This window comes from Chanodichthys erythropterus, chromosome 10, assembly GCF_024489055.1.
Source record: "Chanodichthys erythropterus isolate Z2021 chromosome 10, ASM2448905v1, whole genome shotgun sequence".
NCBI classification, from domain to species: domain Eukaryota; kingdom Metazoa; phylum Chordata; class Actinopteri; order Cypriniformes; family Xenocyprididae; genus Chanodichthys; species Chanodichthys erythropterus.
Window position 1 is genome coordinate 26,781,453 of NC_090230.1, and position 17,287 is coordinate 26,798,739.

The 17,287-nt window shown below is 41.0% G+C and overlaps 1 protein-coding gene across 32 annotated transcripts in view; it reads left to right on the plus strand.

Moving 5' to 3' along the window:
• Positions 1-17,287, plus strand: part of ptprsa (protein tyrosine phosphatase receptor type Sa) — a 210,268-nt gene that overhangs the window by 142,080 nt on the left and 50,901 nt on the right. For all 32 annotated transcript variants that reach the window (XM_067396814.1, XM_067396816.1, XM_067396792.1 and 29 more), the window contains 5 exons: positions 7,131-7,400; positions 7,508-8,089; positions 8,544-8,680; positions 8,776-8,920; positions 14,447-14,773. In XM_067396814.1, coding sequence (XP_067252915.1) covers positions 7,131-7,400; positions 7,508-8,089; positions 8,544-8,680; positions 8,776-8,920; positions 14,447-14,773 — 1,461 coding nt within the window. The remainder of the gene's footprint in view (positions 1-7,130; positions 7,401-7,507; positions 8,090-8,543; positions 8,681-8,775; positions 8,921-14,446; positions 14,774-17,287) is intronic.

Below are 17,287 nucleotides of genomic sequence, written 5' to 3' on the forward strand. Positions count from 1 at the left end.
TCACTTTTTTTAACCCACATTAAATCGAAAAGTCAACATGTATTAAAACCTTAAACTTGACTGATCTATTAGAAGGCTCAGTGGCAATTCGAAGTTTAAAATTAAGCTGCTAAATAAGGTTTAAATTCTGGGAGATTTGATTTAACTGCATAAAACTACTAGTAACTAACCCGCTAATTCGGGTTCGTTTTCCTTTTTACGTTTTTAAGTTTGCATTGTGGGGCCTTTTCTCGTTTGCATCCTTCAGTATTGCTTTTGCCCACAGAATATGCTCATGTGCACATGCTGTCATGGAAATCTCGCATTTGAAAATAAAGAGTACCATGCATGATGGGAGAATGTAACTGCGCTTGCATGCCTCAAGACGCAATTCCTTCGGCTGTCGTGCTTCGTTGCATTCCTGTGTGTTTTATTATTCTCTTTGTTTCGTCCAATTCTCCTGGATTGAGCCTTTGTTGGCGACTCATTCAGTCGCTTCCTTGTGTTGTGGTGTTTGTGTAATGTGCACCCTTAGTTTCGCTCTGTTTTCAACTTCTTTTTTGTTGTAGTTTATGGTTTGTTAGATGTGGTTTGTGTTTCTGTGCATTGTTGTCTCGTGTTTCTGCAGACAGTTTTCCTGCCATCTTCTGAATCACAAAGCCGTCCCTGCACACAAAAGCTTCGTTATGGTTGCAGACTCACTCTGCTAATTAGTTTTGTGTGCCACATGGATCATTGGCAGATATAATGATCTCCGCACTTCACGCAGCCCCCCAGAAAACAGACTTTATTTCACAGCAGCAACTAGCTAGCGATATATCCTTGTGATGACTGACTGCCTCTTGCCCTTTCGCAGTCCGCAGGCTCAATCAAATCAGGATTTATCATTCGCTCGAGCCTTCGTTGCCAGCGTACGTCATTTGAGCTTACATTGCCGCAATGTGCTGTATTAAAACCAAATCGGACCAGAACAAAAAGCGGGTGCTTTGTTTGTGAGTCTGTCTATGTTTATCCTTCACAATGCAGCTGAGCGCAATAATTGCACGCCTGTTCCATATCCATATCGAAGTCTCATCAGCCTTTTGCTTGCATAATATTTTTAGGAGAAACAAGAAAAGACCATTTTCCAATAGAGTAAGAGTAATTCAGTATAATTAACATATATAATTTTGCATCTCAAGTAATATCTTTTCTCTTAATATTTATCAATTTTATCTTAAATGTTTACTAGAAAAAAAGACAAATACTTTGCAGTCATTGGATTACCACCAACATTTAGCATTAAATATCATGTCACTGGATGCGCTAAACTTCCCTTTTCATCATTCTATGGCAGTTGCGATTCATTAATTGGGTTTTTTGGAGCCGTAGAACCAGAAATCAGGCGGAAAGCTCGCATTTAGCCAGACAAGTTTGTGCAATCGTGCGGATGGCTAACTCTCGACTGATATCTCATCCCTCACCCCAGTGTAGTGACGTTTCAGATGGCCGTTTGTCAGGGATAATGACACAGAACAAGACCCTCTGCTTCACTTGGCTAATGCTAAGGTGTTGCCGACTATCTCGTGATGTCTGAGACTAAATGACTCTCTGAATTATTCAGCTTTTACAGACACAGTGTTGTTGGGAGGGGGAGACACCACATGATTTGGGGTTATAAATAATGAAGTGCGCTTTGCCGCTACTCTGTCTCTCAGGGTCTGGCATTTATTGACAGAGCTTTATTTTTCATATCCGGCTGTTCCCACTGTGAAATCTGTGCCACTTTTACCCTGATAGCTTGTTACTGCTACCTAGCATATAGAAAGTCTAACAGTATGAGCGTATTAGCTCTCAGCAACAGTAATAATGCTAAATGAGAAATGTTGTTGTTAGCAGCTGCTAGCCACTAGCCGCGATCAAAAACAGACCAGAAATGCCTAAATAATCACTTCTTTTGAAACAATTGACCAAATTTTGTTTAACTCTCTTAAATGCAGTTTTATGAGCTAATGTTGCCAATGTCATGCTGCAAAATTGCAACCGCTCTTTTCGACTTTCATTCAATATTGTTTGACTCAACAATCTCCTTGTTAGCCATCTACATCAGGCTTGAGAGTCAATTGCTTCCGTATGGCGAAATCCCCCTCTGAGCCTCGACTTATCTAGTTCCCTTCTATTCCGCGCCGAATTAATAACAGAAATTATGATTGTTCTTATTTCAATGTAGCCGCTAATCTTTCATTGTTGCCGCCTGACAATGAAGCCCTCAACCGTTTCGCCATTCAGCTCCACATAATGCCAAAATGTTAAGGATTCAAGTTCCCAGAATGTTTCCAAGAGCATATTAATAGTAATTAGTCCCCAAGACGAGGAAACCGAGACCGCACAGATCCACTCCAGATGCTGGAAGACTTGAGCTGTACCGTACGGCATGCTAAATGTTATGATTATGTTTGGTGTATGCGCATGTAGATGCATGTGAAGCCCACTGCTACCACTTTGGATTGTGTTTGCATGTCCTTGCATGTTTTTTCGGTGTAAAAATAGAAATGCAAGCTAGATCACACCCTATCTACTTGTCGAAACAAAGGCTACTTTGAATAAACAAGTGTTTAGTCCCTGACTTGTATTGAACACTATGCCGTAACCAGCTGATCAGGGGTTGTGGAGTTTTACAAATGCTCAAATTTCCATTACTAGAACTGGTCTGAACCCCTACAGAGGCTGCTTTGCATTGCAGCGGCGGAGGTGTGTGTGTTAATATGGGGGATCCCCTGCCGTCTGCATGCAAATGGCCTCGCTACCTTCAAGCGAAATGGATTATTGTGGGTTTTGGACATCAAACAGGGTGTAATCTCAGCTTCAAGGTGACATTATTGGGGCTGCACATTATTTTGGCTTCCCTTCCTACCTTCATTTTGGGGCTGGACAGGCTGTCTCACCAAAATGGCCACCTTCGAAATGTCCTAGTCAGGAATTACAAGGAGTGAGGCACTCTTTGGCCTTTTTATTTTGTCTTCCTCTGTCCGTTGTTAGAGTTGTCTTTCTCTCCACATTGGGCTTGAAATGGGATTTGGACTCTGGACCTCAAAGAGATCGCTCTCGGCCTGCTGGGCTCCTGGTCTTAGTGAATGAGGACCGTGTCCGTCCAATTGGACTGTTTCTATATTCCTCCGAATATCACAGTGGAGAGCACCATTGCACATCAAACGCCAGGATTTGAGCTATAGGACCATGTGTCAGGACTTAGATAAAGCTTTGTGCAATGGCATTTCAAAGCAAAGGCTGATGCGGAGATAGCGCCAGTCGTAAATGTCGACATGCATCTGAAAACATTAGACCCGCTTATGATTTCGCCACTTCGCCACAGTTTATTCCAGCCTAAGGTGTGGGATGCTTTGTTGCCGGTGACTTTGAAGTTGCCAAGCTCCTCTGCATCTTTTCAAAAGGTCGTTCTGTTTAAAAAATGACCGGATTGAGTCTTATAATTGGGAAAATTCAAGTACGTATTGTACAGTACAAGTTTTGGATTAGGAATAATTCACAAGGTGAAAGGTTGCAGCCCTCATTCGCTCGATTAGCTTATGGTCAATCGAATGTGGCCCTAGGAAGTGAACTTCACTTTTTAGCCTCTTACAGACTTGGTTTTAAGAACGGCCAAATGTTGCATCACCCATCAGCAGGCCCACACGCAATATGTGCCAACAGAATCCATAAAGCATGTTTGTTTATTTAATATATTGCCTTTTTAAGTTCCTTTTATCACATTTCACCATCATTCTGGTGCAGGAAATGCATAAGCATCAGCAGATTACGTCTGGGCCTGTCCATCATTAATCCACAGTAGAAGAATCACACTTGTCTTGTCATTGTTCACTGTGTTTGCTCATTGTTCTCTACAGAGCCTTTAAAGACACTCCTGCACTGTGATTATATGTGTGCGCTGTGACGAATTCACCGATTTCGGCATTTCAATTGTGTGGATTCCCTAGAAATATTGCACTTGGGGAAGGTTGCATGCCATAAACGTGTTGACTGTAGCAGTAGGCCTGGTGGATAGTTTGCCGTTCTGTTGATGTCATTCCTGCAGTCATGCATGCACCTTGTGATACGTGGGCTGCCCTTTCACCTTTGTTGAACATTTGTTCAATATGCATTTATATGGGGGGAGGGGTCATTTCAGTATGTCAGTGTTTAATTTTCTGTTGCTGTTGTTTTTGTTTTCTCAACAAATCAAAAAGTATTTTTCCTTAATGAAAGGAGTGATCTGGGTTAAATACAAATGATGTTCTCTTATATTTGTGGTATAATGTATAAAAAAAGTATTAAAAAATGTATTATAAATTTTTATGATAACCGTCATTATGCTTCCAAATGTCATGGATACAGCTTAACTTGATCCTGGAACTTTCCTTTAAATAAATCACTTTTTAACCTAAAAAAAAAAAAAAAAAAGTGTGTATAAATATATAAAATGGGGAAATTTGATTATAAATCTATTAATATACATTGTTAAATAGATACATTATAAACTAATGACAAAAATTTAACTTGAACTGGCTTTATATAGTGATTATGAAATGGCTCGACTGCGATTTTCACTCACCGGACACCAACCAAGGTCATCCGTCACACTGGCTCTCTGAAACTGTATGGTATAGATGTAACAGTTGAACCTGTAGCCATGACTGTTATTATTCAAAAGTACTTTTACATTTAAATGTTTTAATTGTATGTTAATTTCTAAAGTTTTAAAAAAAATTCAAAATTTTGGTGCCAACATATAAACTAGATTCAAACTGTGCTTTCGATGGTGTTTAATTACAAATTCAAGACTTAATGCTCTTCGACTGCTGGTTTCCAAGGCTATGGTGAACGTTTAATCGTGCATTTCAAGCCCCATTGTGTGAGAAGTCAAACCCACATACTTTTGCTCCAGCTGGCCCAGGGTTACAGTCTCCTCTTTGCCCCAATCCCCACCTCTCACTCCCCGTGTTATTTCCCTTCTGTCTCTAGCCCCACATGTACGTCCACCATTTTGTCCTTCCAGTCTGTCCACCCCCTGTCTGCTGTCTTGCAGCCTAGGTCTTGTTCTGCCTTGTGCCCTGTCTCTACCTGTTGTTTCTGTCCTTGTTTCTGTGTGGGGTTGTGAATTTTCTTTTTTTGTATTAGTTTTTTTTTTTTTTTTTTTCTGAGCTAGCCCTAGTACCCATTGCTGTCCCTCTGTCTTTCCTTTCTCCTCTTGCCAAATGTAAATGAGGCATGACCCCCTCACCACCCGCCATCTTAGGACACATCCTACTACCTGTTCCATTGTCATTCGCGTCCACCGACATCAATAAGGCAGATGCCTTGACGATTCTTGGAGAAACCAGACTCTGAAGTTTAATGTCTAAATTTTGCACATTTTTTTACATGGACAATATTATGCTACTGTCATTCTAAGTCTAATACTCTGTTCCAAAACCTTGCAAGATAACTACTTAAACATCAAGAACATGTACCCAACATTTCATAAGCAGCTTTATCTAGTTTTGGGTGGTAAAAGGTCAATCCAAGAATCTGTTGCAGAAAGCTTATGGAATAATTTCATTCAAGATGTATTTAAATTAAAGGGTGCTGTATTGAAATGCTTGTTAGAATGTCTTGTAATTAGCTTAGCAGCATGTCAAACTCAATTGACAACAGTCAGGTCTTTCTCTACAGTATTTGTGTGGCACATAGAGTTGTTTAGAAAGCTGCCTCAGAACTCAGGTACTGGAACAGAGTCTGTGTATTTTAGAGTCATTTAAGTTTCCATCAGACCTTGATTTTCAATGAGTTATATCAAAAAGCAAGGTTACCAAGAATGAACATGCCAGACAGGCTTTGAAAAAAAAAAGCCTGTTCCACAACCTGGCCAACTTCATCTATGCCATAACTCATATCCAAACCATCCCCCCTACAGATCCTTCATCTTTTCTCTCGTGTGTAGGTTTGGCATCTCAGTAGTTGAGGTGCATCGCTGTCATCCTTGTAGACTAGCATCTGTACCAGTCATGTGCCCTTATTTGGTCAACGTTTTCTTTCTTTTTCTTTGTTTTATTGATGTGTGTGGTAGTTAGTTGAGTTTAATTGACAGCTACTTATTGACTGAATCCAGAATTTCCGCCATAAAACTTTGTGTTATGTCTAGCCAGGACTGCAATGTGACAATACAATCCTGTCACATTACGTCATATTGGCTGGAGACGATAAAAAGCCTTTCTCTGCATTGAAGTGGGTTCCCCCCTCGTTCCTTTTCCCAACCCTTCCCTTTCTTCCTCTTTTGCGCGTTCTACTCTCTTATATTTCTCTTTTTTTCCTCTCCAGTTGTCTTTTGTCTGGGCATGCTAGCGACCCTTCAGTTATATTCCTCTATGCATTTTATCTCAAATACTTCTCTCTGGTTTTATTGTTCCCATTTACTCTTTGGTTGACCTCTACCTATTTCTGCATGATGTCTGTGAAAATGACAGCTGCATCTATCAATGGAAGCGTGTCAGATCTTAAAAAGGCTTTGTCCAGTTGATCTACTCTCAACCACAAAAATCTGATTAAGGTTTCTCATCTTTAGTCCCTCTTGGAGGGGCTTACCATTACCAGTGTATGTACGTACCAACATGTATGTACATATGTAGGGTTACTTTGGCACAGGTAGATTTGAAAAATCGCCAGTGAAGTTTCATACTTCACACTTTCTATACCCTACTACAAAGAGGATTTTCTGTTCACACTGTAGAGCTTTTCCACTTTTTAACAGTAATGCATGTTTTTCTTTTCCTTTACTCTAGTTACAGGTCACATAGATGTCTATTTTTAAAGATGAGAAACTCATAATAGATTTTTGTGCATTTAATCGTGCTGTGATGGGTCAAACATTGGTCAATGGAACCTTGTTGCTATGAATTTGTTGCTTTAATGTCAATCTATATTGTTGGTGAAGCAGTTCTGTTAATTTAGTTACTTTATCATTATTTTAATTTGTATAAACCCAAGTGAAGTTTGTTTAGTCTTGTTTTATTTTATAATTTGTTGTCCTCTCTTTAGACGACAACATGTGCGTTCTAAAGAAAGGCTTGTTTTCATCGACGTGTCTTGTTACCTTTCTCTTTCTCTTTTTCTTGTCGCCATTCCTCCGCCCTTTGCAGTTCGTCGCGTGCCCCCACGTTTCTCCATCATGCCCACCAGCCACGAGATCATGCCGGGCGGTAGTGTCAACATCACTTGCGTAGCTGTGGGCTCGCCTATGCCCTACGTCAAGTGGATGCTTAACTCTGAGGACCTGACGCCTGAGGATGAAATGCCAGTGGGCAGGAACGTTCTGGAGTTAAATGGCGTCCGCGAGTCGGCCAACTACACCTGCGTGGCCATGAGCAGCCTGGGCATCATTGAGGCTGTGGCCCAGATCATTGTCAAGTGTAAGAATCAATTGAATCGAGGGTTCTCTGGTCAAACTAAATTAAAACTAAGCCATATTTTAATTGCTTTCTAGTTCCAGTATTGACTACATTATCCCCCACTACAGCTTTGCCGAAACCTCCAGGTACCCCCGTCGTAACTGAAACTACCGCCACCAGTATCACCATCACCTGGGACAGTGGCAACCCTGAGCCCGTCTCCCATTACATCATCCAGTATCGTGCCAAGTCTCCCGAGAGCAAGTTCGAGACCGTGGACTCCATCACCACCACTCGCTACAGCATTGGAGGACTTTCTCCAAACACCGATTACGAGATCCGCGTGTCAGCCTACAACACCATTGGCCAAGGCCCGCCCAGCGAACCAGTCGAGGCTAGGACTGGGGAGCAAGCTCCCGCCAGCCCACCGCGAAACATCCAAGCCCGTATCATTTCCCAGAACACCATGATGGTACGCTGGGATGAACCCGAGGAGCCCAATGGACAGATCAAGGGTTATCGGGTGTACTACACCATGGACCCATCTCAGCCCATGAGCATGTGGCAGATCCACAATGTACAGGACAGCGTGATCACCACCATTCAGAGTCTGGTGCCCTCCGAGACCTACACCATCAGAGTGCTGGCCTTCACATCCGTAGGAGACGGACCCTTCTCAGATCCCATTCATGTCAAAGTGCTTCAAGGAGGTTTGTTTGTCAATTTTTAGTGTCCATTTTCAGTATTGGGTGAGCAAAAGATTTAGCAAGGTAGGTTTGCTATTGGAAATGTCCATTGTTTGTATTGGGTGAGCTGAGGGTGTAGTAAAGTAAGTTCAACAATTGAAAAATGGTGGGCTAAAAATGAAGCAAGATGAGTATAGCACTCTGTTGTCATTTTGTCTTGATTTTGCTGAAGATGTTTAGCATTTGGAAATTTTTATTGTTGGGGAGTCAAAACTGTAGCATGGTGAGTTAAGTGAATTGGGTATGTTTGTATTGGGTGAGACAAAAATGGAAGTACATTTTCACCTGGTAATTGTCCTAACCCAGTTGCCACGAGGGTAAATGCTTTCTCTAACACTTTCACTAAATATACAGTTGTAAATTTCTGTTTGTTTCATTTCATGTCTATTAAAACTGTCAACACTGGCTCCATTTGTAGTCCCTGGACAGCCAACAAACTTCCAGGTCGGTGAGGTGTCAGACACAAGCGTTGAGCTAACATGGGAACCAGCCTTCGAGAAAGAGGGAATCATCAGTTATGAACTGCATTACAAAGAGGGCAGTCAAGGATCTCAGGTGCCTTCTCAACAGCAAACCTTCTCAAATATATTGTTAGGACTGCTGTTGCACATCCAATTGTGATGTAACTGTTATTATTTCCCACCAAACAGGTAAAGAAATCATTCGGTCCAACCGCTTCCTATGTGGTGGAGGGCCTACGTGCTAATACAGAGTACTACTTCTCTCTGGCTGCCGTCTCCATCAAGGGTATTGGAGCCTTCACCAATGAAATATCCCAAAGGACATCCCAAGCCAGTATGTAGTCCATTTCCTTTCCTAAGGATGCGAATGAAGGGTTGGGGGGATCTAATATTGTATTTTGTTTGAGAAATGCCAAGACATAATGCCTATTTTGAGCTTTCAATGGGGTTGGGATATAACAGCACACTGTTTGAAAGGGCCTCTGTAACCTTCACACCCGTTTCCCAATCCAGGGATATTGTTTATCGACTCCAGAAATGTCAAGAGTAAATGATAATGGTGTGCTTGTATCTGCAGCAGATATGTGTTAAAGACTGGTTGTTAGTCTGATCCCTGATTTTTGACAGGCTCGGGTTTCTGGTATTGGCTCTCATTCCTTTGCGTTGTGTTTGTTTATGCATCTGAATTTGAGCAATACAGCATCACCTTTGAGCCAAAGGAGACTTGTTACATGCAGGCGGCAAAGGTGATGTTGTTTTCTTGAGAATATTTCCAAATGACTTGCCAAAACTTGATGATTTTGAATATTTTTTCTTTGCATGTTTACAAATTGTTTTTAAGAGAAGATAAGTAAGAGCAGAACAAATTTGTGTAAATTGTTCGTAAAAACCTTATGTAAATCATTGCATTCAGTTCAACGCATCAGTTAATGCGAGAATGGTTGTATGGATGATTTGTGCAATTTGTTCTGCTTGCGTTGCATGAATGAGACCCTCTGACTTTGATGTTTTAAACATAATTTATTTTGTGTAAAGCATCTAAAGGTTAAACCTAAACTTTTAAATGACCCGTGTTGTTTAGTTTAATGGATTCCTCGCCCCTTGGCAGGATGGTGTCGTACACTTCTTTTTCTTCTTTGTTTGATGATTCTTTCATCTGGGTCTCTCTATGTCACAGTTATGTACTTCAGAGATTTCCTACATGTGAAACAAACAAATCAATGTGGGCTGATTGATCTGCGGCAAGCGTGCCGTTTGGCTCCCCTGTGCGCTCCCTCCTTTCTTCTGTGTTCGTATTTCTTTTTCATGTGTCAACAGCAAATGCACTTTTTTTCCTCCCATGCGACTGAAGCACACAAAATATTATTGACTCTGGGGTCTGCCATGGCTTTCCACCACATCTAGTCCCTCACTGTGTATTACTGAAAGCAACACAGTCAGTGGCCACTGGCGCCTGCAGGTAGTCAGCATTTATGCTGGGAGACCGTCTGAATTATTCAAGCCTCCGGCCTAAAAATACACCCATGCTGAGTCGCATCATGATTCGGTGCATGAAATCATCGGTGCTTGCCGGGAACCTTGCAGCTGGCATGTGCCCTGTGCTAAAATATTGCAGTTACTTGCATACAGTATTGCGGTACATACATAGTACATAGTTCACTCTGAGAGCATGAGTGAAAGTTCATCTATTTTGCAGTCTTTTCCAATTTAATGCAGAGGTTTTCATTTGAAAGCATAACAGTTTGAGTGAAAAGTTAAACCAAAATTGAGCACAGAAAAATAATGATGGGGTGGAAGGTTTAGCTGGCAGAAGCCTTCCAAGCCAGGTAAACAAAGAAAAAAATTATGTGCACCTTTAAAAACCGGGCCTTTTTTCACGCTTTTATTTTAGTATAAAGGTAAAAAAAAAATAATAATAATTGTTTAAAGTCCACATGAGATGGCATTCAGAACTCATATACTGTAATAACTGATATGTTTCTAAGTGCAGTGGGATATTCAGTCAGGAATTGATTGGACGATTGGAAGGAATTGGAATTGAAAAATAAGAGTTTTCCAAGACATTTTAGTTCTTTAGAATTGTGCACAGAATTGTAATGCATTTTGTTTTCATGTTGACTTTAAATGCTCCTTTGGTTTAAAGATTCCAGTTGTAGGTTTAAATCTTTAGACTTACAGTGGGCGGAAGATGCCAGAAAAGCCATGGCAGCAGACATGGACCATTTTAACTCATCTTCTGTTTCTACCTATGCAGAATGGGTGGGATGGGGTTGGTTGAGTGGGTGCTGGGATGCAGTGAACCTGCTGCATTGACACACAACGTAACACCTGAGCGCGAGAGAGCGGGCACTGAATGCATGTATTACCTCCCCCTACCCCTGGGGGGCGCTCTGTTAATGCACGTTGTACGCTGTGTGTGTCCCCTTCTGTTCCATCTCTATATGTCCGTTCTGCTGTTTGTGTCTTCATATATTGTATTCTGGAACAATGCAGTGCACTTTTTTACCTCCCTTTTGTTTTCTAGCTCTTCGTATGTTTCACTTTGTCTCCAGAAATGAAACTAAAGCTCACCTGCTCCAGCTTGACGTCACCTGGTTTAAATTCATTTCTGTTCAGTACACAGGTTTAAGTTCACTTTATTTCATTTCAGTTTGGTTTACACTTGAGGAAACGGCTCTCAGCATTTGGTTTTTTTGCTCCTTATGTCGGGTTTCATTTTCTGTGACAAGCTCGACATGCAGCAACAGCACTTAGCATTGCCAAAGCAAATCCATTAAACTAAAGGTGAGAGTAAGTATCCCTGTGGGACGACCATAGGCTTCTTGCTTGAGTTACGGGACTTTGTCCCGCAGGGTCTCGCACAGATGGGAGACGTGGTTCACTACATCTGCTGATGTCTTCCCTTGAGCAGAAACTAAAGTAGTGTAGATTTACCCATATCAAGGTCAGGGAGGCGACAAGCTAGGACAGTTAGAGGCAATTTAGCACAAATGCCCCTCAACTTAACACATAAACATTACAGTGTGGATTCCCGTGAGGTAAGTGACTGCGTTCAGAGGAAGCCCAGTCTGCCATCACACCTTTCAGAAGTTGGCCACATAACCAACTTGACAGTCCATATAAGTAGATATATATTGACCTTGAGGTGCAGAACTGTCTTATACACCAGCAATATCCTGTCTTATACCCTTTTGCAATCTAGAAAGAGTGTCATCGTCTTCACTGAGAGTTCCCAAGACATTTATACACTAATTGGGCAGATTATACAAGCGTTCGACACCAGAATTTCCTCTTCGTAGATCTATTTTGCACTACACCAATTGGCAGACTGGTCTTCCTCATGAAGGCGTGAAAGGAAAGTGTATTGTGTTTGTTTCCTTTTTGGTACAGTGCTGTTCAGTTGACACTCAGTCAGGTCAATGTTCGTGGGTCAGCCCACAGTTACGAACCAAAGAACCAAAGCCCCTGCGTTGGTCCGGCAGAGAGTACTCACCTTACCCTCCATATCCCCCAACACTTGTTGAAATACCCTGGGGGATGTGTCCAAACTCTTGAGGGTTAGTGGAGATAGACACTCCTGCCTTGACCAAGTGGGTGGCAGTGGCGTTCTGGGAATTGCACTTAAGAGTCAATGGCTATTGAGTGATGCTCAGGTTTCAAACATGGTCATAGAGGGTCCACAAACTGGGGGCAAGGGTTACCGCACCAATCTTCACGTTGGGTATGGTGCAAGAACATCTTGGAGGTCCCATTTCAGCCAAGTCCAGTCTTTTCAATCAGTTATTACATTCAGTCAGTTGGCAGTGTCTAACAGAGCCAAACAGAGCCAAACAAATCTGTAATTGTTGGCTTTTTTTGTAGCAGCACCACCACTTGGCATGGATCTGGATTATTAAGTCATTATTACAGTTAACACCTTTTATTTTGGTCCTAAGGCACAACCCTTGGTTTTGAAGAGTGATTTCATTTTTGTAACACTGAAATCCATGGCTCTTTTTGTGTTTGATGTGTAATACAGTCATGAGTCTCAATCTTTAGGTAGTTCTGCAACTCTCTGATACCAAACTTTCTTTCCACACTCAAACCAGGTCGATTTATGAGAACTGAATGCAAATACTCCCCAAGAGAGGAAGTACATCTTCAAAATATATCTTCAAACGGAAGATGAAAATCCAGTAAAACTTTAATCCATTAAGCCCATTTGGTGAATAAACAGGGCTCTGAATAACATAGCTCACTGAACTCTGGGACAGGTGACACCTATGATAAAAGCTGGCTGGTGATGGGACAAATCGGTTAACTGTTTCTCAAACAAAAGCACACCAGGGAATGGTTTTATTCAGAAAATAAATGCTTTGGTTGAGGGGGATTATATTACACGGGTATGGATAGTTGGATGTTAGTGAGGTGCTAGCACCCTGATCTCAATCTTGTGGGCCCTCAGGCTAGTGTAAACAGTGAATAGTGCAGCCTGATGAAAGCACAGGGAACGCTCTCTCCCTCCAGCCCCAAAAACATTCCGACTTTATAGGCCACATGACTCATCAAATGGACTAAACAATTGAACGTAAATAGTCTGAATTGAGCTGTATTCAGTGAGCTCAGCAGTAGAGGGAGAGGGCCAAACCCAACCGACTCTAGGGAAATATAGTCTCCCTCGAATCGGGTGCTTGTGGTAAGAAAGTCTTTAAAAATTAGTGTTTGAAGATGTCAGGTACGTATAATGTACAGGAAAATGCTTTGTGTTTGTTGTTTTGTTTTAGTTTCTGCCGTTTTAAATGGTTTTCCTTTCTGTTTGAAGCTTGGTGGCTTTCCATGATTCTTCTGAGTTGACATTTCAGGTCCTAACATTTTCTTTCCAGCCATTATTTTGCAGAGAGTTTTGCTCATTTTCCTGTAATCTGTTTTGAATGATTTTGTTTTGCTTTCCAACGATGGTGCTCATCCATTTGAATTTCAGTCACAAATATATTTTATCCCCGTCTGTCCGTTTCCCCCTCATTCATTTGTGTTACTTATAGCTTCAGGGATCAGTGTGAAAGAGTAACTTTTAATGTTCAATTTACAACGGAGATAAATGTTACGGGCCTTTAAACGATATCCATATGCGCAAGCATTTAGTAAGCGTGGACTCTGCATTTCAAACGAGACTTTTATATTGATTTAGAACAGCAGAGACGTTGTAATTTCTGATATGTGCAGGGGAAGTGCTCAACAAAAACGCCTCGAAATACCGCAATGAACGGCCTTCATTCAAATGCAAATAGCATGATCTATTTTTCCCTCATGGTGGAAATATATCCTGAGAGCCCAGGGTATTTACTGTGAAAGATGGGCTAAATCTTTGGCTTGCATACAGGCGGTTATACACTAGTATTTTCGTCTTCGTTTCCAGTACAAATATTGAAACTTCCTTAAACAAAGATACATTAACTTAAGCAGCAAAAAGATAGTCTTGTTGTCTGAAAAAATTTATATGTCAAGGGGGTCAGAAAAAAAATAATTCAAATGGAAAACAAGATTATTTTTCTGACCCCATTGAAATTACCCCCTTTTTTATCTGTATCTTATGCCCAACATCCCGTGGTGTTACTTCTAGATCTTTGACACAAAAATCAAGCTAATGTTAAACCTTCATGCTTCATATTTATGCATGCATGCAAAACACCCCGACCCCTTCAAAACCAAGCTCTTCTGTTTGCATTTGCCCTTTGTTTTCCTCGTTTTTTCTTCTGTTTCAGTATGTCTCTGCTTGTTTTTTTCAGTTGGTTTTTCCCTTTTATCATTTTCTTTTTCTCTTTCCCATCTTTTCGTTTTTTGTTTTCCACCCCTCCTCTCCCCCCTTCCCAAACCTGAGCAGAGCCCTCCGCCCCCCCTCAAGACATTAAGTGCTCCAGCTCCAGCTCCACCACCCTGCTGGTAAGTTGGCGCCCTCCGCCGGCCGAGAGCCAGAACGGGGTGCTGGCCGGGTACATAGTGCGCTACGCGGTGGTGGGCGGCGGGGCCGAGGTCAGCACGGATCCGGCGGAGGAGCCGGTGGAGGAGCCGGCGGTGCAGTCCAGCGCCGACCGGATCGAGCTGCAGCGGCTGGAGAAATGGACTATGTACCGAGTCACCGTGGCGGCCTCCACCAGCGTGGGTCCGGGCCCCCAGAGCGAGCCGCTGCTCTGCCGCACGGACGAGGACGGTACTGAAATCTTGACTAACATTATTCACTAAAAAAAATTTATTGATTTAAAAATGAAAATAAATAAATACATTTAATAATTAAAAGTTTTAATCAGCAGAAATTTACTTGAGAAGCAACACTGTAAGATACTAAGACTTGTTTTCATTGATTGTGTCTTGAATAGAAATGTGTTTTTTCTTACAGCTCTCGCATATTTTGTTTATACGTAAAATCTGCCAGTGATGACAAAAATATGTTCATATTAAAGGCACATTTTCTGAAAACAAGTATTGATAGCTTATGCAATGTTGCTTCTCGGGTACATTTATCTTGTTTTAAGATATTTTACCTGGAAAATATACAAGTTTTTGCAGTTTTTTTTAGATAGTTCAGGCAAAACAAAATGTTACGAAAGTAAAATGGCCTCTTAAAATGATTTAAACACTGTTTCAATGTCCAACCTAGACAGCATTTTAAGGCATGATACCATGCCAAGATTACGCTTCAATGCAAAACAATACAATCTTACAACATGAAAAATGTTTCGCCTCCTTCAGCTCATTTCATGCCTAAAAAACTGTATGTTACTGAAACACTTACTTTTCTATAGCCACTGTCTTTTCCCAGTGACATTATATGGTCTTTGGCCAAGCTTATTGAGAAAATAAATCCAAGTGGTGGATTAGGTGTGAGAAATGTTGATTATATGTCTGTGTAGACAGCTCACTCTTTTTGGGAGCAGATCTATTGACTAGCATTATGTGATGAAGGAAACATTGACTTAGCATCATTTTCATCTGTCACATCTCTTTGTAAAAGCACTTGGACAGCTTATGAGCAATGAAATAAATCCAGCCAGAGTAAGAAATTGTGTCGGACGTTCCCTGGTGACAGTAGTCTTTCTCTGTGACTGACAGCGCTAGTTCAGAATACAAGCTAGTAATCAATACGGAGCACAGCCTTTCACTGGCGCTGTGGGCCACCCTACGATGGATGGTTTTGACGGGCTGGTCAACCGCTGTAGGCGGGTCAAGAGGTAGGCAACGCTTCCCCAAGACCTCCAATGGGAAATCTTATTTGACCAACCCAACAACATAGAGTTATTTGAGTAGCGATACATTACGACAGTCACATCCTGAGAGACTTGTACTGTTAAAGTGTCTTATACAGTACAGCCAGGCCCCAAAATACAGTACATCCCCTTATGGCGTCTTTTATTGACCGTCCAGGAAATCGGTCTCCTCCTTACAGCAGTACTGAATGACCAGAGGTATTAAACATCAAGGCCTCATATAAAAGGATTTTCATTAGCTCGCAGGTCTGCAGACAGCGAATTGATCAGAGCTCAGATAAGAATGATAGTGAAATGGAAGGGGATGAAATGGTTGCTCGGGTATATGGGGGTGTGATATTACATTTGATTAAATGTCCCTGAAGATGGGCGCTTAATCAGTAACCTGGTTTCACATAATTGAATGTACATACTAGCTGAGACACTAGGGTTTAGTTTCTTTTCAGTCATTATGAGGTGGGTGCGTTGTACAGTCTTAAGGTGCTCAATTAGGGATTGGTACCATTATAAGATCAGCTCTTGGCAAATGTGTCTGCCTGCTTCGACTCAGACATAATTAAGGATGTATGTTATTGCCCTTGCTCAGATTTGTGCTATTTGAGACTTTAAAATATTTCATGCAGATTCAAACATTTTCATATTTTTTAATAGTCAAAAAACATCTGGGAAGCCATGTTAAGGGTATATCATCTCAGGAACCATGATATCTAGCTTTGTTCAAATTGGTAGATTGGTAGAAAAACATGTTCCCTTCAAGTCCAAGTGGTTCGAAGTCCCATCAGAACAGAAATATTTTCAAAACTAGCCTCTAAAGTAGGCAGAAAGTGAAAAATGCGTAGACAAATTAGTGGTAATTGGGTCTTAATTGTGGTAATTAAAGACTAAAGATACAAATAAAAGTGTTTTGATGGTAAAACACACATTTTGATTGACTTTTTTGTCTCTTTTATGTCCCTACAGGGCCAGTTCTAGACATTGGAAGGCCCTAGGCAAAATTTATGTTGGAGGCCCCCTGAGCCACACCCCTCCTAATAAAAAGCATTTAAAACAAATATGATTCCTAACCTTTTTATTAAACATCTGCTATATACACACTTTTATATATATTTTTATATATATATTTTTCCATATTACTCAAACTTTAACTAAGATAATCTCTTATTTGTTTGTTGAGGATGCTATCATGGCCATCATTTGTTTTGTATAAATAATAAATAATTTGTTTGATAATTAATTTACAGTAACACACCCACCAACAGTTTTGCCTACTCTATGCAGTAAAATAAAAAAACATTACATAGCCAAAAAATAATTACAGATCAACACTTCACAGACAAAACTTCAGAAAATTAACATCAGAGCCTTAATCGTTTTTTTTATTTGTTTGTTTGTTTTTTCCTTTGGACAGGATTTCCCCCTCCTATTGAAGCACTGTAGACTATATTGTCATATTATAAATC